Here is a 26342-nt window from a genome sequence, read left to right as displayed (position 1 = left end):
AATACTCAGTAGTAGTCAGTGCCTGTTCTGCTCTTCGTGGCTTGTGGCCATGTGTTCAGGGAGCTAACTGAGAGTTCTGGGAACGTGGGCATGATGCTGTGAAGATCAGCATTGTCCCTGGTACACTCTGAGAAAGGCAGTAGTGAGTAAAAGGAGAACATACGATGCACTGTGGCATGGGCGGTTTAATGTAATGAAGAGTACTGAATCTGGAAATGGAGGTCCCTGGAAATACAGATACACTCTGGAGTGAAGTATGAGTTCAATAGCAGACTGAAGAACCCAAGGCCAAGTGACAAATACAACTTCCAAATGCCATTACTGGTTTCATCTCAGTAACGGTTTCAGCTGGGTATTTCAATGTCCTGAATTGAATTTGAAGCCTTCCTAGAAATGGCTGATAGGCCTTATGATCTTATCTTCTGTGACACCAGAGGTCAAATGCAGTCAGGAGTCGTCTAGACTGAGTGAACAAATGGGCTGGGGCCCAAGCAGAGGCACCAAGCATTCTTTATCTCTGTCTCCAAAGAGCTCACGCTAGTTCAACTCTTAGCACAGGCTTGCGTGTGAGACGGGGAATGGATGTTGTTTTGAAAATGTCTGTGAAATTGCCCTTAACTGAAAATGCAGGAGCAGTGTAATTGTTCAGAGGCAAAGTACACAACCTCACAGCAGCCCGTGTCTCCTTTGCAGCATATGCTTTGGTTGTGATCTGGAGGGCCCCCCTGTTATATGGGGTTCAGGATCAGCCCCGAATAATTTCATGTAATTTTGTGCCTGTAATGTGGGTGTTTAAATAGCTGCTTCTTTTTATAGTCTGTGTAGAGCTAGTCCGCGGAGTTTAAGATCACCTAAAGCAGACTCATCTGCTGTATTAGATGGACCCCTCCTTGAACTCTTCCTGACTAGGCCCCGTTCTCTATAAAGAGAGCCCAGATAACTCGCATGGGCACCTAGATGGTAGATGCCATGCATGAATGCTATCTCTATTTGGCCTAGGCTCCTTCTGAGCTCATAGAACAAAGTAGGTGCCTTGGAGGGAAGGCAGTTCAAATGAAACAATTAATTGCATCTACAGGTACTTTGTTCTCTTAATTCATTGTATAGAAAGCTCCAAGAGAGTTGTTCTAGGTAAATGCATAGTGTTAGGTGAGACCCAGGCTTCAGCAGAGATCGGCTTCCGTAGCCTCACACTGTTACTCTAGAGATGTACTAAAATCATCTGGTTCACTTCCATAAATCAGAGGATGATTCACCCGACTGGGTCTGTACTTGAACTGGGAACCTTATGTCCCATGATGGGTCCTCCAAGTCACGGAAGGTGCTAACCTTCTTTCTTCTGTTTTTTTGTCAGGAAACAGCAAGTGCTTCTCCTGTGATTCTTCGCGTGGATCCAAAGGGCTTTTACTTATACTGGACCTATCAGAATAAGGTAAGTGCTCAGACTTCACAGCTTGGTCTCCAAATAGCCAGTTCAAGTTTGTGCGAGATTAAAACACCATAGGTGCTCGAGTCCTGCAGTCAGGAGCTAACTACCACACTCATTCCACTTAGCAGGAAACCTCCAACAAAGGACCTGGGAGTCTCGTGCTTATTCAGTGGCAGGTTTGTCTTCAGAGTTCTAGAAAAGAGCAGGAAATTAAGCTGTGAAAATGCCAGAGATGAGCATGGCCTTTTTGTGCTTGTCACGCTGGCATTTTATACCTGCAGAGTTCACTAGATGTACTTCAGAGGACTTCAGAGAACAGTAGTATTGATATCCCTGTTACCCGGCATGCTAAAGGATTCTCCGAAACAGTGCAGTGGTGCAGTTGAAAGAAAATGGCTGGATGTATGCAATTAAATGTACGCAGCTTCAGCTAACGTGTACCTCATGCGCAGCCTGTGTTGTAATTAACTGACTTGTTGGTGTTTTTAGAAGATTTAAGAAAAAAAAAAAGTAGTGACCGCAGTGATGTAGAGACAACATCAAGTCTGGAGAGTGAGTTGTGCTCCTCTCAGGTCAGGGTGGTATGTGTGCACTGCCGGAGGTAAACCACAGGATGCTGGCTGCTGGAGGAGAGAGAGGGGCAACAAATTTAAGAAGAGAATTCAGTTCCTCGCTGATGAGTTGCAAGGAGGGGTGGAGAGATCTGACTGGAGGTGGAAGGCTGGGCTTACTTCTGCTTTCCAGAGCAGAGCTGTGGTTCAGCTCTACTTCCTCCTCGTGACCTACATGCTGAAGAGGCATGGTAGATAGAGACAGTAGTCCTGCACAGTGCCCTGGCCAAGAGACCTGATGCGTTTTGGCGAGCTCTGCCTTCTCAGAAGATTGTGCCCCAGTGGCAGTGGGGGCAAGGCACTGCCACACAGCCACATCCTCCGAGAACAGTGTCGTAAGGTTGGGGACTGTCACATCCCTACAGAAGATGTGCTCTCCTTTCAGCCGTCTGTCATTCGCATTCCCCTTTCAAGGTCTGTTCCTGGCAGTAGAATTTTTGCTGTAAGGGTTCCAGCCAGACAGCAGGAAGAAGTGGTAGCACTGGTGGAGGTGCAGAAAATGAGGCAAGGGGAGCTGTTGTCACCCATCAAAAGTGAGGTATTTCACTGGATTAGTGGTACGAGAGATTTAATTACCTGGGAAAGGGGCTGGGGTAAGGAAGTATAGCTGACATGAGGAAACCCAGACTGGGGGCTGGAATCTCATATTCCTGGAAAATGCCATTGATTAGCTCCTAAAATAAACTGTAAACAAATTTGAGAGCCGCAGTGGAGCAACAGCCTGTTTTACATCCTTGGGGAAGCATTTGTCTGGCATCTTTCCTGTTCTCCGAGGGAATCTGCAGTGTGAGCTAGCATGAAGCATGGTGGGCAGATGCTGGCTGTCAGAGGGAACTGGGGCAGGCTTGTGAAGGTCACGTGCAGGCTGGCATGAGCACAGCAACCAGGGACAAGAGATGGGCTGATACAGAGCATGGTGTGGTATGGGCAATAGTTTGTCTGTTGAATTCTTGTGGTTTATTAATCTTTGGCTGACTCCTCTTAAGATCTATTGTCGTGAACAGCAAGGAAGAAAAACTGCACCGCTTTTGCACTAAGGACTCAAAGGAGTGGGATTAGGAGTAAAATTTCCATCCTGCTTGACAATAAATTAGGATTAGGAGTAAAATTTCCATCCTGCTTAACAATAAAATGGGGATACAGCCAGGTATCCATGTTGTTCCTTATTGTGATCTTGGAAAATAATATCTGCTGCAACAAGTGTAATTTGTTCTCCAGATCCATGGTGAGCAGACAAATTGGTAACAGAGGAAGGAAATTCAGGTTGGATATTAAAAGAACAAACAAGATAAACATGACAACTAGCCAGTAGTGAGGATGTGGAGCGGGCTGCCTGGGGAAGGTTGTAGAATGTCCTCCATGGGAATTGCTTCGGAACAGATTAGGTGAAGGTCCGCTGGGATTGACCTGGGAAGAGGTGGTCCTGCCTGCCTTCCAGCTCAGCTGCTCCGTGTTGAATGTGTGGAGGCAAAAGACAGGCTGAGAACATTAGTGGTTGTATTAACACATGGACTGTAACTGGGGTAGAGTTTCCCCATATAAATCTATACACGTCATACAGTCCCTCTCGTGGTAATCCACACCGAGTCTCCGGCCTCACCCTGGAGAGGACAGTGCTGCAGACCACCGCCACCTCTGCACCAGCCAACCTGCCAGCTTGGCGTATCAGCAGCCGATGTTTCCCTGCCTGTGGTGTTCATGGTGGGGGGGCTCCTTCCCAGTGAAGGGCACTGGCTGAGACCTGCTTTGCAGCTTCTGGGGTCTCTGTAATGGATTTCTTTCCTTAATCCTTTGTCTTTCTTCATCTTCCTTGTCCTTATTCTGTTGTAGGAAATGGAAATTTTGGATATAACCAGCATCCGAGATACCAGAGTAGGGCGATTTGCCAAAATTCCCAAGGTGAGTGCATAGCTTCATTTCTGCCAGTTGTTCATATGGGAAAGGCAAGGCTGCCTAGGGCTTTGGCATTAGCCGAGGCAGTTTACCCTGGCTTTCTGTTACAAGAAGGCAGAGAGGACTTTGTGTCCTTACATCACAACTGCGTAAATATAGAAAAGCCATCTTTACTCTTGTCCCTGAACGCCCCAGGGGTCCTCTGTGCACCTAAATAAAAGGCACGTCCAGACCATGGCATATGAGCTTGTTGGAAAGAATATGCCAGAATGCTGGGAAAACAACAATTCCTATTCCAAGTGCCTGCCAAAAGGCTCATTTTCTGTTGTGCACAGCGGCTGTGTTCTCCCCCCGCCATACATCTGGCTAGCTTTAATCTTGGCCAGGCCTTTACGTTCACTGAGCTACACTGGGAAGTCCTGCAGGAGACTTGTCATGCTTCTGTACTGAGTCACCAGAGCTGCTCTCTTGTGCAAAGATGCACAGGCTGGGTCAAGGCAGCTACAAACCTGTAGTTACAGTGAGATTCCAACGCAGTGTGTGGTGGGGCTCTTTTTCCCCTTTAAAGGGGAAAAAATGTAGTTTCAGAAAAACTAGTGGTTCCCCCCCCCCCCCCCCCCCCCCCCCCCCCCAAAAAAAATACTTTTAAATTGTCTGCTTGCAGGGTGGCAGACTAAGGGAAGCATATGATTATGACTTTGTTCTTGGTTTCAGTTACAATTTAAGCTTCCTGCAGCAAAGTTGTCCTTGTTAGGACTTTTTTCTGGGCCTGTTTTTTGTTTAACTTTTCCATGTATGGAAAAGGCAAGCAGAAAATTGAAGTAAAGCGAGAATGTGAAAAGGAAACAAAGGAGTAAAGATAATGGTTCCATATGGTAACATACGTGATTCTCAGTCTAATGCAGAAGGGGAAGATTTTGCAATATATACTGAGAGACCCAAGCAGCCTCTTTGCGTAAGTAGTACAGCTGTTTTCTTAATACTGCTCTGAAAATGTCTATTCAGAGCTCCCCAGGACTGATCTTTCTGAAAAGACCATAATGAGGTGGGTGCTAAAAGCACAGCAGAGCTCAAGAACAGCACCCATCTTACACAGTCATTAAAAATCATAATTCCTTCTGAGAAACTGTGTTTCTTCTTGGAAATTCATTAGAATGAAACATATTTGCGTTTTCAACAAGCCTAAAACTTTGTCTGCAACTCATATTGTGGGAGTGTCTGGAAAAAAGCTCTCGAAGTTTTTGTTGTGTGTTTTTTTTTTTCCCATTTGAGAGAATAAAATACTTGGAGCTGGTAGAGCTAGGTGCTACACTCCAGACAGAATGCAGTAAGGAAAAGGCCAACTTAAAGGAGAGGCATGAGATACTATTTTCTAGGGTGTTAAACTTTCAGGAATAACCTTTTTACAAAATGAATTCAGCTTTGATATAGATTATAAATTGATGGTGTAAGTACTGAGGCCATGGGTGGATGTCCTTCTGGTGGCAGCAGCCAGGCTGGAGAAAAATGTCCTAGATTTTAGCAATTAGTTAAAGACAACTAATTGGAGACTACCAGGAGAAACTGCTGGCACAAGTGCAGTGTCAGAGCTGCCTCTAGACAGAAGGAATTTCTGCTCAAACAGCATCTTTCTGTAATGCCAACTCACAAACAAGGAATTGCCCTGGAAACAAGACCAACCCCAGTTTTTTTAAGAGCAATTCACAGTACAATTTTGGGATGACTGCGTTCCATATCCAGAGAAAAACTAAAATGGCCTTCTAAAAGGGATTTTTAATAAAAGCATAAAGAAGTTTGTGAAAAGAATGAGGAAATTCGTGAGCAGTACCGGGGTAGCAAAAAGCAAAAGAGGGGGAAGCAGTGGCTGTGTTCCATAGTTAGCTCTAAATCTTTCCAATGGAATTGGAAAGTGGCCCGTGTGATTCCCATCAATAAGCAAAGGCTCTTAAAGAACAGAATAAGAGAGGACATCTTTGCATGGAAAAATTACTGCTGGAGAATAAGAAAAGTCTCTGGAGAGGAGAGAGAGAGAGAACCAGCAACCTCCCAGAAAGGTCAGTGCTTGGGCCTGTGACATACTCTGTATTCCTACGTGACCTGCAACAGAGGTGTACAGAGACAAGACAGAGTTTGCCAATGGTACCAAGTTATTTGGGGTAATAGAATGAGGGCAGACATGTAGAAAGACCTTGAATTGCTGATTGACTGGATGATCTAATGAGTGATAAAATTTAGTACAGATAAAAATCAGGCAACGCACACAAAAAAACCCTGATCCTACCCTTCTGTAATAACAGGCTGTGAGTTGACTATTGCCACTCAGAAACAAGATCTTGAGAGTATGGTAAATCCACAGAAATATCAACTCAGTGTTCAGTAGTATTTGCTCAAAAATAAGTTGTATGTTAGGAATTATAAGGAAAGAATTAGGAAATCATGCCACTGTGTACACCCTGAATGCACCCGTGTTTCTGTGCGTTTCTAGTGTCCTCATCTCAAAGGAGGCGAAGAACTGGAAAAGGTAGAGAAGAGCAGCACGATCAATAAAAGAATGAAACGGCTACTGTAGGAAGAGCATCTGAGTAGGCAGGGACTGTGGTCTGGCAAAAAAAATGAGGGATGTGGAGGAGTATTGCGGAGTGCTGTAAAATCAGGAGTTGAATGGAGAAGGTGAGCACGAAGCAGTTACTCAGTGTTTCTTCCAGTGTGAGAGCTACCCATCAAGTGGAATTTTCCAAAGGCAGGTTCAGCACAAGCAGGAGGTGCTGCTGTTTTACACCTCGTGTCGCTGCGCTGTGGGATGCCTTCCTGCACAAGTCATGAAAACGTACATGAGTTTAAAAAGTCAGGACAAGAAGGAAATGCCCTTTCAGGGTTATCAAATGCAAGATAATGCCTCTGGCTTAGGAAGTTGCCAAATCATAAATTGCTGGAAGCTGCAGAAATGTGTCAGGAAAGTATCATTGCATTTGCCCCGTTCTTATACTTTTCCCCAGGCATCTGGATGGATCTGTGGTCTGACCTGGTGTAGCTGTTGTATTCTAGCCGGTGTAATAGGCCAGAGACAGTATTTTACAGTACTGGGAATTGGCTACAGCTTTTTTTTAAGAAACAAAGGTCAAGCACCAAGTGATTTATTAAGTATTCTCAACAGGCAGAAGTGATGCACTTGATGACAACCTCTGCTGTGAAAATCCCAAGTGCTTTTTGAATTCTGCATTTCACAGGGACCCATTTAAAATAAGTCCCCTTTTTATTTCAGGGGATTTTCTGGCATTTCTATGACAATACATAGTAAAATGCACTAGGCTGGCTCCTTATCAGCCTCTCTTATGGGATGATGGGAGGTCTTGTGTGGGCACTGAAATAGCCATTGAACCAAAATGGTGGGAGAGATGTGCCATCCAGTCCTGGAAATTTCTTATTTACACATGTCTGTACTATCCACGATGCTTCTGCAGGGCTTGCTTAAAGCCCTCAGTTGTGTATTCAGTTGGCTTTCCTGGGAACAGGATTTGCTCAAAGGAACGCAGAAAGCAGTGAAAATTTCTTAACCACACCCTCTGCATAGGGCAACTACGTCTGGTGCATCATTTCAAAAAGGTATAAATATGAAAAACTGGTGTGATGGAGCAAAGAAAGATCTGTTAGAGGTGAAGGGCGGGAGAATGAAAAAGGGTGCTGTCTTCCCTGTTACAGAATAATGGCTTGGAATGGTTGTGGGATGTAACTGCTGAAATTAATAAATGGTTGCTTGTTTCATTGGCTAAAAGTGGAGAAGGGGCCTAATGGGTGATATTTAAGACAAGGAGAACGAGATGACAGCGTTTGGAAGTACCAGTAACAAATGAAGCATCCCTTTCCCCTCCTCTCCCCTTCCTTGCCAAGTGATGCTGTAGTAAATCCACAGCCTCTGTGAGGCAAAGCTTGTGATCTGGTTTTCCTACTGAATTGCGGCTGAAGGAATTCACAAGGAAGGAAAGTGCTTTGAGAGCATCTGCGCTATTGCTTTCCTCTGCAAGGTACTGTGCGCTTTTTGGCTGTGGTTCATGCTGCAGGAGGGTGGAACATGCCCTGAGCTTTTCAGACCGACGTAGGTGAAATGAGTCTCCCTGCTAACCGGTGGCTGTACTGTGGATGTTGGGAGTTAACCTGCTTTCAGTAACACTTTCCCGCTGCTGCTAAGCAAGAGGTTTGGGGTTTTTCTTTGTAACCTCTCTACACCCAGCAAGAAGAATAACACCAAAGCGCCCACACAGAAAACCACTTCTGGAAAGACCTGCCGTCGTACGCACTCCCTCGCCAGGACAGGTCACACAGCGCTGTTCCTGCAAGCTGGGAGGCAGGGACTGGTGGGAGCCCCTTCCTGACACTGCAGGTGTTTAGGGAGTAGATAGTCAGCCTGTAGTGCCCAGCAGAGTAAGCGTGGCATTGAAAAAGGGGCAAGTCACTAAGGGCTGGCAGCAATAGGAGCCACCTCCAAATGAGAAGGGCCACTGCTATTTGCCCCAGAAGGAAACGATTCCTGGAACTGAACGTGCCTGAAGGTGAGGGACAGACGTGTTTGCTTTGAGCAAAGACTCTCCTCTCTTCCTGCCCCCCTCCTGAGCCCTCGCCTCCTGGCGTATTAGCACATAAACACGCACACAGCCCTCGAGTCCTCCCAGGACATCTTCTATGCGTGTGCAGGTTTCCCCTTCTCACCCCCTTTGCTTTATTTTCTTTGAGAGCTGCTCAGCGTTCTGTAGTGTCTTTTCTCCATGGAAATTTTTTTTGAGAGACAGGGCAGAATGAACTTTGGCGCATGTTCAAGAGTAATAAAGATAAGAATTAGCAGGGACTTTGAACATAAGTGAGACAAGATAAAAAGCTATTGAATGTAGTTCAGCAGCATGCCGAAGCCGATCAAGATGTTATTTACAGTGCAATTCTGTGTTTTCTTTTGAGTAACAAGGAACAATAACGGCTGCTCCGTTTTGTTTTTTTTCTCATGCACCAAGACCCCAGAACACTGACAGAGAACGTAATAATTAGGACCAAAACACATGATGTTCTGGGCCAGACTGCTGGGCTGTTGGCTTCATCTTGGGTTTTGTTTAGACATTTCAGCAGGCATTGGCTTTGAAACAAGCATAACTCTTCCTAAAAACAGAAGTTGTATTTTCTGACTGTCATGATTATAAAAGTTTCGTCCTCCATACGCATTTTGTTGTTATTGAACCCAGAGATGCAGACTCTGAACTGGACGTGTACAAGGGAGAAGATTATACCAAGGTATTTCACGTGTCATAATTTGAGATGATAAAGTAGGAGCGAGTAGTGTTTAGGAACCAGCAATGCAGGGAGTACTCACAGTGCACTCGGAGCTGAGCCATGGACTTATAAACACGTTGTGGGTGGTCGGTCGTTCTGCTGCATCGCAGGGGGGAGGTGGCAGCTCTGGGCATTGAGCATCATCTCAGCGCTATGCTGTGCATTCAGCAACGTGCGTGAGCACAGGATGGAACTAAACAAAGTCTGATGTTCAGGCCTCCAAGTAAAAGAGTGATCACGAGAAGCCGTATGGAGACAAACTGATATGTGTGCATGCAAGAGAAAAGTGGGTAGAAGCCTGTGGCTTGCAAAGGATTTATAAATAGTGGAGGGAGCAGGGGCCGAGCGAGGAAACAGTCACATCTGAATAATGGCCTTTTTGCTGTGCTGGGCCCTTTTTCTGCCTCTTCCATCTTTCTGCAGTGTGAGCTCTTAGACCCCAGGGACAGAAGTTACTGAGGATGCACAGTCTGTATCTCTCCCTCGCAGTCAGTTCCTGCTCAGTTCCAGAATGCCGCGGGTTATTTTATGCCGTGTGAATCTGCGTGCTGCTGCATTTTCCGGTTCCTTTAGATAAGACAGCAGTGAGGGCTGAGAGTGCTTCATCTGCTTCTTTTTCTGCCTCGTCTCGCTGAGATGCTCGGCGCGGAGACAGGCTGGCCCCCGCAGTGCAGACGGTGGCAGGACAGCCCTCCCTGCTTCACAGCAATCGGTCTCCTTTCTGAATCCCATGATGGAGCAGTGCTGCTAACGAGGACGTGAGCGTTACCTGCAGACCCAAGGGCATTTGAATAATCTCGGTGCTCCCTTTCCCTTCTGGCTACCAAACAAGATCTTTCTTCTCCAAAAGAGAAGATTTGTTGTCACGTCTTGTGTTCTAATACCAGCTACATGCATCATGTAGCACGTTTTGTGAAGATAAAAATTGTCAGAGTGCAGTGAGCGCGTGCAGCAGTGGCAAATCCCGGCTATTGTTCGGCCGTATCCCGTTTCAAGTAGAGAAAGGACTGTCTCTCTCTGTCTCTTGCGTTAGGTCTGGCTCTGTTTATATTTGCCTGAGAATTTGCTTTTCTCTGGACTATGAATCTGGTTTGTACAGATGAAGATTTTAGGGAAATCAGGAGGTGGGAAGTGAAATGCAAGCTGAAGCTGTATTTCAGCTACTCTGCCGGTGGGTTGTTTGTTTGGGGTTTTAAGTGCATTTGCTAAGCATGGTTCCCTTCCTCTGATTTGCATGGCTAATAGGGCTGTCCTGCTTTTCATATAGCAATTCCTATTTTTCCTTTACGGCCACCTGCAGCATGACACTAAGTAATTACATAGCGAAGCTGCAGCACAAGGTGCTAAAGGAGCACAGGTTATGAAAGAGCCAAGACGTGGCATCAGGTTCAGTGCTCTTGGACACAGTCTCTGGTCCTCTCTCACCATCTTCATGCAGTGTCATGCCAACATCACTGCGTTTATCCCGCGAGAGACATAATCCCCGTGTAAAGTAGGCAGCACAAAGTAAGCGGGTGGCTCGCTTAAGGCCAGGCTGGAAGTCAGTTGCTGGGAAAATATGACCCAATTTAGATCCCTAACAAGATCATCCTTTCCTCTCCCCGCTGCAGTTTGCTTCTCACAAAATGAAGCTATTAACTTCACCGAGGTGTTAGGAGGTGTCGTAAGTTAATGCTGATAAAGGGCATGGCGTATAAAAAGCTGCCCAGGCTAAGGCACGCCATGAACTTCTTGTTCCGAGAAGGTGATCGGATACCAGGCCGTTGCCAAACACGGCATGTGTCAGGTTTGTCTGGCGGAGCACAGCTAGATAAAGGCAGACGTTCTGATGCAGCGTTCAGCGTGCTGGGGACGTAGAGCGAACAGAAGGGTCTGCCGGAGAGCCGAGCGACACCAGCTTGCAGAGAAGGAAGGGCTGGGAGGAGCCAGTTTGTAACAAACGCAGGAAATGAGGTCAGCATAAACCACAAGTTCTCTATTGTCTTAGCGTCGTATGATTTACAACACCAGAGGTAAGGAAGCTGAACAAATGCCAGTGGGTTTGCAAGATGAAGTTAAATTTGAAGTTAAAATCCTAACGCTTTGCCACTTGTAGTGAAAAGTTAAGCTCCGTCAAGAAGTTGCTATGAGCGCGGAGAGGAGGTGTGGGTACGTGGGTGCTGCTGGCTTCTGCGAAGGAAAATTGCTCAAATCAACAAAGCAAAAATGAGGCATTTTAGAAATTCCCTAACTATTAGAAAATAGGCAAATCTTCTGGGTGGTTGACTGCTTTCCCCCTTCTTTCCCTCCAAATGCTTTTGGATTATACAGGTTTCAGAGTTACCCCTGCAGAGAGTTGCTTTTATGAAGTGAGAGACAGCAGTTGGATCATCTTGAGTTATAACCCAGGCCATCCTGTTTTTCCTAAAGATGCCTGTTTGCTGCAGATGTGTCAAAATTGCACGTGCTCCAGAAATCTGGAAAAACGCAGTGGAAAAAACCTGCAGAGTTCCTTATAAAATATATATATGTAGCTCTGTCTGTGACACGGTGCAGATACATAAGAATGCCTGAAGCTGGGCTGTTTCGGAGTTTCTTCTATTACAGTCCAAATGTAAAGAGAAAATTCTGTGGCAGAAATGGAATTGCTTCCATTTGAATCACAATGGGGTGCAAACAGATGGTTGCATAGAGGGGTTTATAGCTGGTTTGGGCTAAATTGAGGTCCACGGAGGTCTAAGGTTGGGGAGTTCGCTTTCTTCAACTTGCAAAGATTCAGACACCAGTTAGTAGCAGCTTAACAAGTCACTAAACATGAGCTGAACTGCAGCGGCTGACTTTATATGTGCTCTAAGTTTATAGCAACCACAAAGGTAAAGTCATTTAGCTAAAACCTCTTTTGCCGAAGTTAATGTGATTATCTAATGCGTTAAGGTGTTACTGATGTTTTAACTTGTTGAAACGCGGTAACTCAGCCACGTGCCTAACTGTATGTTTGTGCATACAGCGAGAGCTCAGACTCCAGCTCCAGTTAAACTTCTGAGTCTGACCTGCTCTGCTAACAAGCCCCGATCGTGAATTTTGCCCTTAGTTTCTGAAGGAGCAGGTGCTCTGACAGCCTCCCTGTTTGCTTTGATATGGATTTATCCTGCGCTTTAGATAATGAATTGCTGTGCTTTATTCCAGGACACGGGAATTTTATCCTTTCATTATAAATAGCGACTGTCAGTACAACTCCAGGATACCTTGGCTTACTGACACCTTACGTAGGAATGCAGAAAACGCTAAATAATTTAAAGGGGTTCTGTAAATACTTTCATATGGTGATGAAATCCAAGTACGACTAATAGGATGAGCCTTATACTTAACAAAACAAACCTCTGGTGAGCTATCACTGTAGGATACTGCAATTGCTATGGAAAAAAACACTTCCAGCAACTGACAACTAGCAGAAAATGTGACTTGGAGGGAGAGAGCCCATCTCGCTGGTCACCAGGTCTAAAGCTGGTAGGCCTTCCAGGTCCCAAACAACGTCTTTCTTGTGGTGGAGGGAGGTTACAGCAAAAGGTATCACACTAATCTAAAAGACTTTCTTTGTGTGTGTTTTGACAAACGGCTGTCTGCAATAACCTGGTTATGCACCTCTGATATGAGCAGGCCAAATACTCCTCTGCTTGTCTGCAAGTTCAGGATGAAGTTTCAGAAGGAATTTCTTTAAAAGCAGTCTCCAACTTTTACTTTTTCAGACCAAAACAGCATGTTTGTGCAGTGACGTTAGTCACAATGTTTTGTTCCATGGAGGATCCAGGTAATGCAGGCTCCAGAATAAAGATGAAAAATAAGGAAAGCTAAGGAAAGGAAGATCACATTAAACAATTTTGCAACCCTTGAAAAGCTTGCTGTGAATTTGGGCCAATGTTTGGATTGGGTCCTGGTTTTTTCAGGTACAGTTTGCCTCATTCTCCCTTCATCCCCATCTGTTCTGTTTCTTTTGCAGTGCCAGAAGCTCAGAGAGGTTTTTAACTTGGATTACCCTCACAGCACCTTCCTGCTTAAGACTCTGACTATTGTATCTGGCCCTGACATGGTGGACCTCACTTTCCATAACTTTGTGTCCTACAAGGAGAATGTTGGCAAGGTATCGGGTCCTGAGGGCAAGGAAGGACTGGGAAACACTAAGGATTGGGGCATTAAGTGGGGAGCGGGAAAGGAGAGGGGAAGACAGGGAACCTGAGCCCTGTCAGTGTTACTGGCAAGGTTATAAACAAGCAGGTTTATGTTCTAGTAAGGTGTGCTACCTCCATAGTTCTAGAAACTTCTGCCCTGCATGGAGAAGGACCAGTAGAAGAAATTTAGTATGTCATTTTTGTCCTTCACGTGCTTCGTATGGATAAACAGACAGCTGAGCAGACTCCGTGAAAAAGTTTCAGCTGCTTGTATATATAGGTAGTAGGAAGGTGATACAGCCAAGCCCAGAGCACAGTTGTTGAGATCTGGAGCCCAGCAGTATCGGGACCCGCCTTTTTACCACAGCCTGTGGTGACAGGACAAGGGGTAACAGTTTTAAACTGAAAAAGGGTAAGTTTAGAGTGGACGTAAGGAAGATATTTTTTACTGTGGGGGTGGTGAGGCACTGGAACAGGTTGCCCAGAGAAGCTGTGGATGCCCCATCCCTGGAAGTGTTCAAGGACGGGTTGGATGGGGCTTTGAGCAACCTGATCTAGTTGCAGATGTCCCTGCTCGTGGCAGGGGGGTTGGACTAGATGACCTTCAAAGGTCCCTTCCAACCCAAATCATTCTGTGGTTCTATGCCCTTTCCATGTTTGTTGCTGTGTACTTCTTGGTGCAGTTCCATAATGCCCAACTGCCTCTGCCTTGTGTGTGTGTTTGTTCCCAGAGCTGGGCTGAGGATATTATGGCCATCGTTCGGAATCCCCTCACATACAACGCTTCTCGGTACACCTTCCTAGAGAAAATGTAAGTGATTTCTGACAAATGTTGTTCTCTGAAACATTCCTGTAGTGCCCTTTCTGTCTGTACTAGAAAGAAAAGGCTTCTTAGCATCCAGGTCCTTTGGCAGCCTCCAAAACAAGTCCTGTGTCAGCTCAGGAGCCCCAAGGCACAGGTAGGGGGTTGGTAGTTGGGCCATATGTTGCATGACAACTGACTGGCACAGAAGTGCTTGAGCCAGTCAAACACACGTGGCATTAGAGAAACTGAAATTCTGAGCCTCAAATGTGTCTCCCACCACAGTCGCAGCCCTCACCCCCCAACAAAGTGCTGCCTCTTTTTCTTTGCTCTGTAATACTGTTTGGTTGGCCACCTGGGATTGCTGAGGAACGCTAAATAATAGGAGATATCATTATCTCATATCTATATCTTATGTTTCAGAGGAATCTTTCTGCTATCTAAACTCTTATAATTTGCCTGTTTCTCCTTCCCAAGAAACAGGAACAGGTTCTGTCTGAGGTTAAGCTGACCTGATTTTCAGTTAGTTGTTAGATTGTTTTCCCAATTGCATATTTTTTCTTTTTCCTTACTTAATAGGACCTCTAAGATTGTACAAGTGCATTTTCATAATCTTGGTTTTTTTCACAGCCTGGTGAAGCTGAAGATGCAGCTCAATGCAGAGGGGAAGATTCCTGTCAGGAAGTGAGTATGGATACTTGTTTTATTGTGCGTTCAGTCAGACTAAAGGCAGAGCAGCTGGTAAGAGGATGGTTGTCCAATGGCTTCAGCTGCCCGCTCTTTCTGCACCTAAGAGGTGGAGATCGTTCCCTCTGGATTCAGGCCATGAAAGGACTCCTGCTGCACCTAGGGTCCTCCCAAGGAAGGGCCTGGGACATAATTTGGGTCTGGAAAGGAGACCTTTTGTGGTCTTCATCTACAGCAAGAAATTGCCTTAAACAGCCATGGATTTCACTTCCTGGCTGTTGCCAAGAAATAGTCCACAAAACCAAGCAACTTCAGTAAAATTCTGATCACAGATTGCTTTGCAAACCTGAGTTGAAAGGTGGATGAGGGTAGGACTCGTTTTACCTTTCATCTAAGTTCTGTATTTGGAGAACTTTTTAGTTGACTCCCCGGCTAGCCTGAAGTAGGAGTCCATTGCTTTTGCTTGTCTCCTTTCTTCACGTGTGACCACTACAGCTGTTCTCCACTGGTGTAATTCCGCTGCCCTCTGTCTTTACTCTGGATGTGCATGAGAGGGAAACAGCCTTTGAGGGCAGACCTCTGGGCCAATGTTAATGCTGGTTCAAGTACAGAACAGTGGAGATTTGCACTTTGCTGTCCCCAGGGTTGGCTTTGTGCATCAGGGTAGGACTGCCATTATAATAAGCCAAGGCTGCTTTGCTGACGCAAAGACCAGCCTGTTACTTCTCCCCTGCGCTGCATGGCAGAAATCTAGAATCGATTTTGTGCCACTCAGCGTCTTCCCTAGTAAAATCACTCCATGGCTGCTCCTGTGGCTCCTCCGTGTTGATTCAACTCATGAATGAGTGACAAAAGGCTGCACTGCCACGCTGAATTCCCTTTTGGGTGCGTAAATTATCTTTTGTTTTAAGAATAAGGACCTGCAGGTAGTGCATTTGTGGGTATTCACTGGGAAGTTTTGAACCACTCTGCTTCTAGGTTTATGCTGTGTTACAGCATCACAAGAGGCAAGTGCTAATAACCTGTAATAAATATGCTACCTACTGCGTGTTATATTGCATAACGATTCTAGATTAAGTCTATGCTGGCTATATGGGCTCCTGGGTGGTTGATCATTATTCAACAATAAACATTTTTTGTTCTTTGTTTTCTAAACCACCAACCAGCAGAATTTCATTCTGTCAGAAACCAGTGTATTCATCAAAGGGCTTTTAAAAATGTATAGGTCTTTAATGAATAACTCACGCTAGGGAAGAGTACTTTGAATTGATCTTTAAAATGCAAGCAAGGTAGCATTACTGCAGAGAGAAAACAGCTTATTCTTCTGAAATAAGCTAGAAAAAATACCTGGTACAGGCTGTACCTCTCTTCAATGCCCTGGTCTGTCTTTCTTGCAGAGTGGTAAAAATGCTTTACTGTGTAAAGCATTAGGCCGTTAAATAGCCCAGAATAAGGGCCAGAGTTATAAAAATATTCAGTATCTCCAGGTGCAGGTATATGTAAGGCTTTCAAAACTCCGTGTTGGAATTCTTCTGAAAATTCCACTGAGCATCTGCCTTTCTCTTTAGACTTTTAAATCCCTTTTGAATCATAAGAAGGATGCTGCAATTTTTGCCTTGCAAAAAAGGCAAGGCAAGGGCAGCTTGGGAGCCAACATGCACTGAGTTTGCACAAGTCTGCTGCAGCTCCCACTGAACACTCTTCCACCTGTCAACACATTTGGCACTTTTTGTTCCCCTTTTTGGCTGCGAGCACCTGTGATGCCAGGAGCTTAATAGAGCTGACATCTAAATTTATCCACAGAGGAGACCTCATTGCTGCTGACTGAGATACTCTGAAAGTAGGGAGAGTTCATTTTTACTATTCCATAGTGCAGTAAAGAGGCTGCTTTAAGCTGAAGGCTTGACCAAGTGAATTCTGCCCTGCAGACCAGTACCCACCTTTCTAAATTGGAGGTGAGCTTTGATTTCTGCAACAGCAGACTTTTGTGCTTCTATCAGGTAGTATACCAGCTTCTTTGCCTGTGTAATGAGTTTGCTCCTTGAATTCATGGAAAACCTTTGGTTCCAGAAAATTTTGCCTTCTTTCAAAGCAGCAAGCATGCACAATGTTTGTTTGCTTTTTTTGAATGTTGTCTTGACTACAAAGTTACTCCTTGCTAATGCCAGCTGCCGCATGGGATAGTGTCTTGTGGGTGGAAGTGTCCTGGGGAATTTGTGGCATGAGGCCTGCCATCACAGGGGGCACCTCCAAGAGGGGCAGGGGAAGGACAGTGAAGAGGGATTTTGAGAGTCAGCTGATGCAGTTTAGTGACAGGGCTCTTACAGAGTCCACAGCAGAAACATAGAACTTCTGTATTAAGGCAGCAGTCAAAAAATCCACTGTAGATTTATAAGACTTGGTACATCAGTTACTCCCTTGGAGAAACACTGTCTGTCTTCTCTTGTTCATGTTTTCAGTCTTCTTGTCAGTCTCCTCCGCTGTGTATTTTGAGTGTCCTGCACTCTGGCTGCAGCTCCCAGCCACCCAAACCTAGGCTTTCTGACTTCACTCCTGCTACACTGTGGTGATTTCTTTTTTCCCTGTCTGGTCAGTATTTTTCAGATGTTTCCTGCAGACAGGAAGAGGGTGGAAGCAGCATTAAGCGCTTGTCATCTTCCAAAGGGCAAGGTAAGGGTTTCGCTAGGTAGCCAAAGGTCTCGCTAGTTTGAGAATAATCTTTTTGCCTACCCTGACTGTGACGCCCTTGGCTATGAAAAAATCATCAGCCCAGATGCTCTTAGTTGCTGTGAAACCTTTTCCTTACCACTAGCTGCCATGCCTTAACTGCAAGCCTGCTAGGATCAATTCTTATTGTTTGTATTGCAGTAGTGCTTGTGACTCCATCACTTGCACTATGTGGCACAAGAAGCAGCACGTTCCCTTCCGCCTGTTTCACTGTCTGCTCTTTGAAGCAACAGATCTGACAGTTAATCTTGGCGCTTCTACCAACCCGCAGAGTACAATCCAGGCCTCTGACAGCTCCTACCACTGCATCGAGCGTTAGCTTTATACTGTCACACAAGAGGCACGGAGGGACAGTTGAAATAACTGTCCGTCCTGAAATAGGGCATTATGGTGCTTCTCCACTCCATCTGTTCTTTCCTAAACACCTTGCCAGATGTTCCAGCCGCTCACTTGCATTGTCACAAACAAATGCTGGACTGTGGGTGTTAATGGAGAGGTGAAAGCCATCGTGGGTTTGTGATACTGACGTGTCTTTATTGCATTCTCAGAATGATGCCATCAACCCAGAGGACTTCCCTGAGACTGTGTATAAAACTTTCCTCATGAATCTGTGTCCACGGCCTGAGATTGATGAGATATTTACCTCACAGTAAGTTTCCCTCAAGCTACAGCAGAGAACTTGATCTCTTGTGGCAAAAGAGAGCATAAAATCCCCTCGCCCCTCCTTTTTGCCTATGTGGTTTGTCTGGTTTCAAGCCGTAGAAGGGCAGGAACCCAGGTCGCAAAACAGTGCCAGCGCACTTAACGCTTTCACTCACAGCCTGAATAAAAAGGATGAGACCTCACTGTGCTGCAGGGACTCTTAACTGTCGCCATCAGGAGGGTTGATTCCAGGTCAACACTAGATCATGCTAATGTGATACTGCTTGTGGCTAGCCCCAAACAAGGCCATGTACAGCGTGAGAACCACAGATCCTCACAAGTAGCTGGTGACCTTTCTTTTTTCAAGTAGCTAAATCTGTGACTTCTTAAATGGACTTGATTTCATAGGACAAGCAATTCAGTGTGCTCTGAAATTCAAGTGCCTTTAGAGTTTGAGTCAGAGGCTCAAAATATGCTTTGTGCTCCCCTCAGCACAACCTCTTCACAGTACTGAATTAGCGAGGAAGAAGAAAGGCCACAGTGGGAAGCATCGTTTGCGGGAAGTAATGTAGACAAAACAGAAATTTGTGGGCCCAGGGAGGCGGACACCCATTGCTAACCTGAGGAAGGACCAATCTCTCTTTTGTGAAAAGGTTTTCTGGGTAATACACAGGCCTTAACCTCTGCTCCTCTGTAATTCTCTCACCTTAGCCATTTAAAAGCAAAGCCCTACATGACCAAAGAACACTTGGCAAAGTTTATCAACAAGAAGCAGCGAGACTCTCGCCTCAATGACATCCTTTTCCCACCAGCCAAACCTGAGCAGGTGCAGAGCCTGATAGAGAAGTATGAGCCCAGTGTGATTAACATCCAGAGAGGTGAGTCTTGTTCAGCCCAAAAGTCTCGCTATAGAGGCAGTATGAAAATAGCAGAGGATCTCGCACCTTCTGGTACCCTGAGTTTCCCAGGGGAGCAGTCGGCCTGATTCTCACAAGTCCCTGTGTTGCAACGCACTGGCAAGGAGGTGCCAGAACCATTTTGTTCCGGTACCATTAACAGCTTTGTTTTCCATGTAGGGCAGTTGTCTCCAGAGGGGATGGTCTGGTTTCTCTGTGGCCCTGAGAACAATGTGATAGCACTGGACAAATTGGTGCTGTACCAGGACATGACCCAGCCGCTCTCACACTACTTCATCAATTCATCACACAACACATATTTAACAGGTAAGGGCAGTTCCAGAGTCTGCCTCAGCTCCAACGCGTAGGTACCACCACTGGGGAGTGATGAACGATACTGACAATCAGTCAGGCAGATGTATCTGCCCTGAAGTTTGGAGGGCTGAGGGCTGTAATGCACTCTGAGGGGCTTGGCACTTAAATGCTGTGTAAGAAGAAGAAACGTCACCCTGTAACCGAAAACATCTTGTCAGTCTGCCACGTACACCTGCTCAAGGACAGCAGAGAGTTCTGTTGCTCCAGTTTATGCAGAAGCTGTCCCACGTGAATAGCTAATGTCAAGCCTCCCTCCTTCTGCTCTCCTCCAGCTGGTCAGTTTTCTGGTATCTCGTCTCCCGAAATGTATCGCCAGACGCTGCTGGCTGGCTGCCGCTGCGTGGAGCTGGACTGCTGGAAGGGCCGTCCCCCAGATGAGGAGCCGATCATCACTCACGGGTTCACCATGACAACTGAGATCCTCTTCAAGGTATGGAAAGAGTTTTCTCCATACATGCTTTCCCCTGCTTGGTTTTAGACTGATGTCTGTTTGAGGAGGCTGGCTGAGGGAACTGTCAAATGGATGCGCTGATGGCAAAGATGTTTGAGAGGAAAAGATTGATAGCAAGATGACAAGAGAATGAATGTGTGGGTAGAATGAAAGATGAACAAATATGCAATAGGTTGGAGTTTGTGTATGTTTTTGGAGTGGGAGGACTGGAAGAGAGGTTGTTAGCTGGATGAAGATGAACGAATGAGGGAAATGCGGGCACTCGGGTAGAAGCGATGGAGAGATGGTTGAGTAGATGTGCCTGCATACACAGGGCTGTGTAGCAAGATGGATGTATGGACAGAACGTTGCATGAGGATGGTGGATTTATGGATAGATGCACATCAGAGAAACAAACAGGATGACTTTTAGAAAACAAATGGTTAAAACGAGTTTATCTTCTAACTGGTCTACAGCGGGTTTCTGTGGCTTACAGCCTCGCGTGGTGGCGCTTTGGAGGAATAGGTTTCAATTACTTCCTAATTACATGAGCGTGTGGCATGTGTTCAGTGGAGCAACTGCCCTCTACCATGCTGGGCAGATGGCTTCCCTGAGGATTCAGCTCCCAGGCTTCAGAAGCACAGTGCAAAGCCTACTTCTCCCTTGGAAATACAGGGCATTTAACCGCAGGAGTTACAAACAGCTTGCAGGTTAAAAATCAATGCATCGCACTTATTTTTTCCACACTCCTTTACACAGCTGCTGCCAACAGGCAGAGGCACTTTAGATTCTTTTTAAAGCTATTTATTCTTAATCCATATCTTCCCCCCAGTTCCCACACTTCACTATTACTAAAACATTTATGTGCGGGGAAAGAAAACCCAATCCTTAGGATCAGAGGTATTGTCATATTCAGTGTCAGTAACTTCCCAAACCCTGTAGTACCGCTGCTGCTTTTTGCACAGCAGTTCACTACAGATAGGAGAAATAATGACAGCTGTAGCTGCTGTAACTGCAGAGTTCTGCTAAAGCATGTGACTGTACCTCAAGGAAATTTTAACCTGTTGACGCAGCATGTGCCCAGGTTTTAGTTTTACACAATACTGAGATCTTTCCCTCGACACCTCGCTCCCTTTTCTACCATTGCCTGTGGCCTTTTACTAGCTTTTTCTGTAGCTTCTCCTCCTCTGAACCTTGCAGGCTTCTGTGATAGAAAGTCCAAGTGGTCCATGCAGGAGCAGCTGTGGCAGCTTCCCTCAGTGCTAAGATCATGGCTGAACCAGGACTTTTGAGGGAGTAGGGGACCGTAATTGCAAAGGAGCAAATGACGTTGCTTTACCGTGTCCATTAGCAGCACCAGAAAAGAAAATAGTGGAAAATTTGTGGCACTTTAACAGGGGCTTGGGGAAAATACAATTATTTTTTCTTACATAATTAATGCTGAGAATGTTTCCATGGTATTTGCATTTGAAATGTCAGCACTGCTGGTTACTGAACATTCCGGTTTTCTCTGCTGCTAGACATAAGGATTTTATAAGCAGGTGAAATGATAGAAAAGGTAAGTATATGATGATAGTCAGAGGTAAGTATAAATAGGGTTTGAAGCAGTTTAATCTGGTGCTGCATACACCTTTCTCTACCAATTCAAAGAGCATGTGGCAGTGACTTGCCTCTCTGGCAAGATGCTTTCACATTTGTTTATATACGCACGCTGAACTATGTAACAAAAATAAAACCTCACATTCTTACATCTTCAGCTTCATTTTTTATGCAAGCTATTGAGTTTAGCTGCACATTGTATCCTCTGGAGCTGGAAATCCGTGTGGGTATGAAAAAGATGGCACTTCTCACCTTCTTACTGGGAGAAGTTACTTTAAAGAGAAGCTCCTGACAATGATGAGTTTGGAGCCATTCAGTGGGAGGTCAGCTGCGTGTCTCTGTTATTAATGAGTGCTGATCTGTTCTCTGACCATTGCCTCTCATTTAGGATGCTATTGAGGCCATTGCAGAAAGTGCTTTTAAAACATCTCTCTACCCTGTCATCCTGTCCTTTGAGAACCATGTGGACTCGTGAGTATCTAGTGATAGGGAGAATTGAGTTCTTTGTTGTCCAGAGCAGAAAGCATACAGGCAAGGGGTGCTGGGTTTTAAATGAGTGCCTGAGCTGAAATAAAACATCGATTGAGATTTCTGAAGCAACTGGAGGTGGGTCAGAGGTGAAAGATGAGCCCAAAGGTGCAGAGTGAGAGTGACCACAATCGTGCAGTGCAGCCTTTTAGCTTGGGATGGCAGAGTATGAACAAATGGGAGTCGGCCTGGGAAGGGACTTCAAGATCTGCGTAGCTGTCTGAGTGAAGGCAAGAGATGGTTTTCTGGGTAGAGTACATGGATCTCGAGATGGTTGTTCGTGCTAAGCTCTGGATTTGGGCATCTGTTTTCCTGTTCACTCCTGCTTGATCTCTTTGTTCATTAGGCCCAAGCAGCAGGCGAAGATGGCTGAGTACTGCCGAACCATATTTGGAGATATGCTGCTGACAGAACCGCTGGAAAAATACCCAGTAAGTGGAAGTTGGGGAAGGAGGCTAGTGGAGAGGTCTTTCTGAAAAAAATGGTCACTCCTGGTGCTAGGAGGTGCCACAACAGATACAAGGACAGTGAAAGAGAAGACAACGCCCTGAACAAATAAGCCTGGTTCATAGGGGTGAGCAACATAGTCAGTGGATGGAAGACCTCTCAGTCGCAGAGGTTTTCCTAAGCACTTGCCTGACTCTGCTCTTATTTAACACTCAGTGACTTGAGTGATTTTGGAAACTGAGCTCTAGGTAGCCAAGTTGTACCAGTTGTACCAAGATGAGTCAGTGTATTTTTGTACATGGTACTGTTTCAAATCTGTCTGCCAGCACTTGCTTTGGAAAGAAACAGGAACAAGGGCTTAGTAGCATTTCAGAATCTTCCTACCAATGCTTCTCAATTCCTGCTTCTGACCTGGAAATATTCCCTTCCAGGCATAGATGGGCAGGTCAGTGACGTGCATAGCTTTGTGCTCAGAATAGCTGAGTAAAGCTCCCAATCTGCTTGACCCTTTCTCTTACTTGTACAAGCATGTCTTTTTGTGGACACGGTGACATCTTTGGTGATCTCCATGCACATTGCTACCTCAGCTGCCTTGCAAGTGAACACTGATTTACAAGTAACGGGCAGTGCCTGTGTTCTGCAAAGGATGAGGCAGTTCCTTGAGATATGTAGTGGAGGGGGGAGCTGAGACGCCTAGCCCAAACATCTATTTTAAAGCACTGAGATCAAAAGAAGAGCTGAAAAGAAGCAGTGAGCAAATCAGGTGGGTAGGGGGGGGTGTGGGGAGAAACAGTTCAGGGTATTAGCTAAATTATTAATAGACCTGTTGCTATCTGTACAGGGAGTGTAGGTCTAGAAGCACAGTCTGAGTCACACATCCTTGTCTTGAGCCACCTACTCTGGGATCTCTTCTTCAAATCTGCTTCAGGCAGAGTGTTTAAACATGGCCTGAGTGCTGATCTAGGACTGAGCCGCTGGGATAATGAGAGAGGTAGGTGGAATGTGAAAGCCAGAGGTGTGTGGATGCCTTCAGGCCATGTAGATGTTTTTTTAGCTGTGGTGCAGGATAGGTGGCTGGGAACAGCATGACATGTGCAGGCAGCAGAACATGAGAGGGCTGAGAGGTGCAAAATGCTGGTCTGGAACCAAAGGTGAAGTCTTAGAAAAAATCTGCGTAGATACAGTGGGATATGCCGGCAGATGGAGAAATTAAAGTATACGGTGGGTGAGAGATGTGTCCATGCGCCAGTAAATGGCCAGAGGAATGGTACTGGGAGGGACAGGAGAGACGATTGTTTGAATTCTGTCTTTGTGATAAACTTCATACTGAATTTTCATCTGTTGCAGCTGAAGCCAGGAGTTCCTCTGCCAAGTCCTAAGGACCTCTTAGGGAAAATCTTGATTAAGAACAAAAAGAAACAATCTATATCTGGGAAGAGGCAGAACTCTTTGAAGAAAGGGAAGAATGTGGAACCAGAAATCATCGAGCAGCCAACCCCTATGGATGCTGAAGATACTGGTATGTCTGAAGGGAAAATGGGACTAGTATAGCTAGATGAGCAAGTCTGGCCCACTGGAGACTTTCCACCCAATACTAGCTTGAGGCAAGCCAGTACTAGTCATTAATTTAGGTATCTCAAGAAGCAGCATAAGCTTGGAAGAGAAGTTAAATCTTCAGAATGTTTTCAAATACTTCATTCCAACCAAAAGAGATGATCAACTTATGCCCTGCTCATCAGTCAACTCTTTTGCCTACCCTAGAGGTATATGGCTGCATATAGGTTGGTAATTCATTGATACACGCTGGCTATTGGTTTGATGGAAGGGTGGCTAATTTTTTACTGCTTGTAACTCTCTGATAGCCATAAATTCACCTAGTTCTTCACCCCGAGGTTCTTGAAGATTTATAGAACCTTCAGCCCCACTCTCCTCCCTTCCTCCAGTCTCAAGGCTGTCACCTCTTGGGCTCAGGGAACCTGTGGTAGAACAGTGATATTTTCAGTCCCTGTCATGGTAGAAGCACGTGAAGTCATATGAAGACAAGGTGAGCACCGCTACAGAGCACCTAGAAATGGACATTTATTCCCATGAATGTGTGCAATCTTGGGGAAAACAGCATTGTGATTGTCACTCTTGGGGTATGAGGGAAGCCTGCAGGAGGAATGATTTGATACCTTGTGTGTGCTAGTTCATATTTCGATTTGGCTAATAAAATTGTGTGATTCTTCCACTCGATTGTGAGGTCTTGCAGAACTCTCCATCGCTAGCAATCTGCAATGTCTTGTCTCAGTGTGCTACTGATATGTGCTACTAATGTGGGCTGTATGTGCTTAGTCTGGGCAGGTGATGTGGCTGAAGAGGAACCAGAGGAAGAGGATGAACATCACGGAAACCTGGATGAAGAGGAAATTAAAAAGATGCAGTCAGATGAGGTAGCGTCACTGTTGGTTTTGTTCCTTTTCTCTTTTTTTTCCTGACCTCCAGTTTTCTCTGGGGCCTCACCATATTGAATAGAGATGAACCAAAATTCAAAGGGGAATGAACTGCGCTGTGACCAGTCAGGGGCTTTCCTTCCCCCATGCAACACGACTTTTGCAGGAGAAACTGAATAAGAGAAATGACGTTGCAAGCATAGAGAATATGGCAGAAGAGTTGTTATTTCCGACTCTGCCTTTGATATTCTGCATGATTTGGAGATAACTGTCTGCCTTCAGGGTGTTGGAGAGGCTTAGCCTTAGTCTGATAAAAGTTGTTAGCGAACCATGAAGTGCTGCTGCTGAAAAGGGGGAAGGAGGAGACTTGCATTCCCTTGAATAAAAACAAAACAAAACATTTTCTGTTTCTGTCTCCCTAGCATCACTCAGAGAGGAGGGAAAACAATGTCCCTGGTTTGTCCCAGACTCCGTGCTTTGAGAGGTTAACAAGGTCCGGGGCTTCTTACATACTGACTGATACCTCCCCGTACGCCTCGGTTTCAGTTTTTTCCAAGCTACCTAGAAACTCTGTGCCCCTGACTACGCTGCCCACAATGTAATTGTAGGACCAGGAAGCCAAAGAAACCGGTGTGCTCTGGTCAGGGCAGCCGCCAGAGTTCTTTGATTGTGAAGCCCTGGGTGTGTTTTGTTTCATCTCTAGGAAAGGTCTCTCCATCTGTCTTCTCTTGGATTTTGTTTTCTGTTCAGGGCACTGCTGGTTTGGAAGTGACAGCGTACGAGGAAATGTCCAGCCTAGTTAATTACATACAGCCTATCAAATTTGACTCCTTTGAAGTCTCTGCCCGTAAGTCAAACTCAGTCCTTTCGGGATCCCAAGTGTTTCCATTCGACCAGGAGAGTAATGTTTTCAGATGTTGCTGTTCTCCACCTGCCTTTGTGTCTTGCTTTCACCTATTTTCTGTTGTGTTCTCTCTCTCCCGCAACATGCACGTGGTCACAAACACTTCCCTTCTGCCCTCCTCCCTGTACTAAGGAGAAAACAGGGAGATGTCAGATACTGCTCCCAGTTATATGAGTGAGGATGAAAAGAAACAGCCTAGAGGCCAGTGACATCTCTGTGGGCTCGCTTTGCTGCTTCTGAGGGCAGGGTTGAGCCCAGCTTTTCTTAATGTATGTGACTGGCCGTCCTCTTCTGTGGTGATTGGACAGAGAAACATCTGAAACACTGAAAATGCACGCAATTTCTTTATACACAATAGGTTCCTCTAAACAGTTACCACATTTGGGTCTAGCTTTGAGTGAGCTGGTTTGATTGATGAAAGAAAGAAAAGAAAAAGAAAAAAATAGGGGAGTGAAGAAGGGGAAACTCGACAAAATAAAGAA

The 26342-nt window shown here is 45.5% G+C and overlaps 1 protein-coding gene across 6 annotated transcripts in view; it reads left to right on the top strand.

Moving 5' to 3' along the window:
• PLCB2 (phospholipase C, beta 2) overlaps positions 1 to 26342 on the top strand; it is a 62811-nt gene that overhangs the window by 16819 nt on the left and 19650 nt on the right. For 5 of the 6 annotated variants that reach the window (XR_664007.1, XM_009333592.1, XM_009333583.1 and 2 more), the window contains exons 2-16: positions 1355 to 1432; positions 3871 to 3939; positions 13223 to 13363; positions 14123 to 14202; positions 14824 to 14877; positions 17475 to 17550; positions 18156 to 18256; positions 18961 to 19127; positions 19326 to 19472; positions 19793 to 19950; positions 21938 to 22020; positions 22424 to 22508; positions 23872 to 24043; positions 24859 to 24956; positions 25707 to 25803. Coding sequence is in view for 5 of the 6 variants with exons in the window: in XM_009333592.1 (XP_009331867.1) it covers positions 1355 to 1432; positions 3871 to 3939; positions 13223 to 13363; positions 14123 to 14202; positions 14824 to 14877; positions 17475 to 17550; positions 18156 to 18256; positions 18961 to 19127; positions 19326 to 19472; positions 19793 to 19950; positions 21938 to 22020; positions 22424 to 22508; positions 23872 to 24043; positions 24859 to 24956; positions 25707 to 25803 (1606 nt within the window). In the remaining variant the exon portion in view is untranslated. Of the gene's footprint in view, positions 1 to 1354; positions 1433 to 3870; positions 3940 to 13222; positions 13364 to 14122; positions 14203 to 14823; positions 14878 to 17474; positions 17551 to 18155; positions 18257 to 18960; positions 19128 to 19325; positions 19473 to 19792; positions 19951 to 21937; positions 22021 to 22423; positions 22509 to 23871; positions 24044 to 24858; positions 24957 to 25706; positions 25804 to 26342 lie in introns of those variants that run through there. The other variant, XM_009333618.1, reaches the window with a different exon arrangement.

Source organism: Pygoscelis adeliae, unplaced genomic scaffold, assembly GCF_000699105.1.
Source record: "Pygoscelis adeliae isolate BGI_AS28 unplaced genomic scaffold, ASM69910v1 Scaffold420, whole genome shotgun sequence".
Taxonomy (NCBI): domain Eukaryota; kingdom Metazoa; phylum Chordata; class Aves; order Sphenisciformes; family Spheniscidae; genus Pygoscelis; species Pygoscelis adeliae.
The sequence above is the reverse complement of the archived record's forward strand: the minus strand, read 5'-3'. Positions and strand labels throughout refer to the sequence as shown.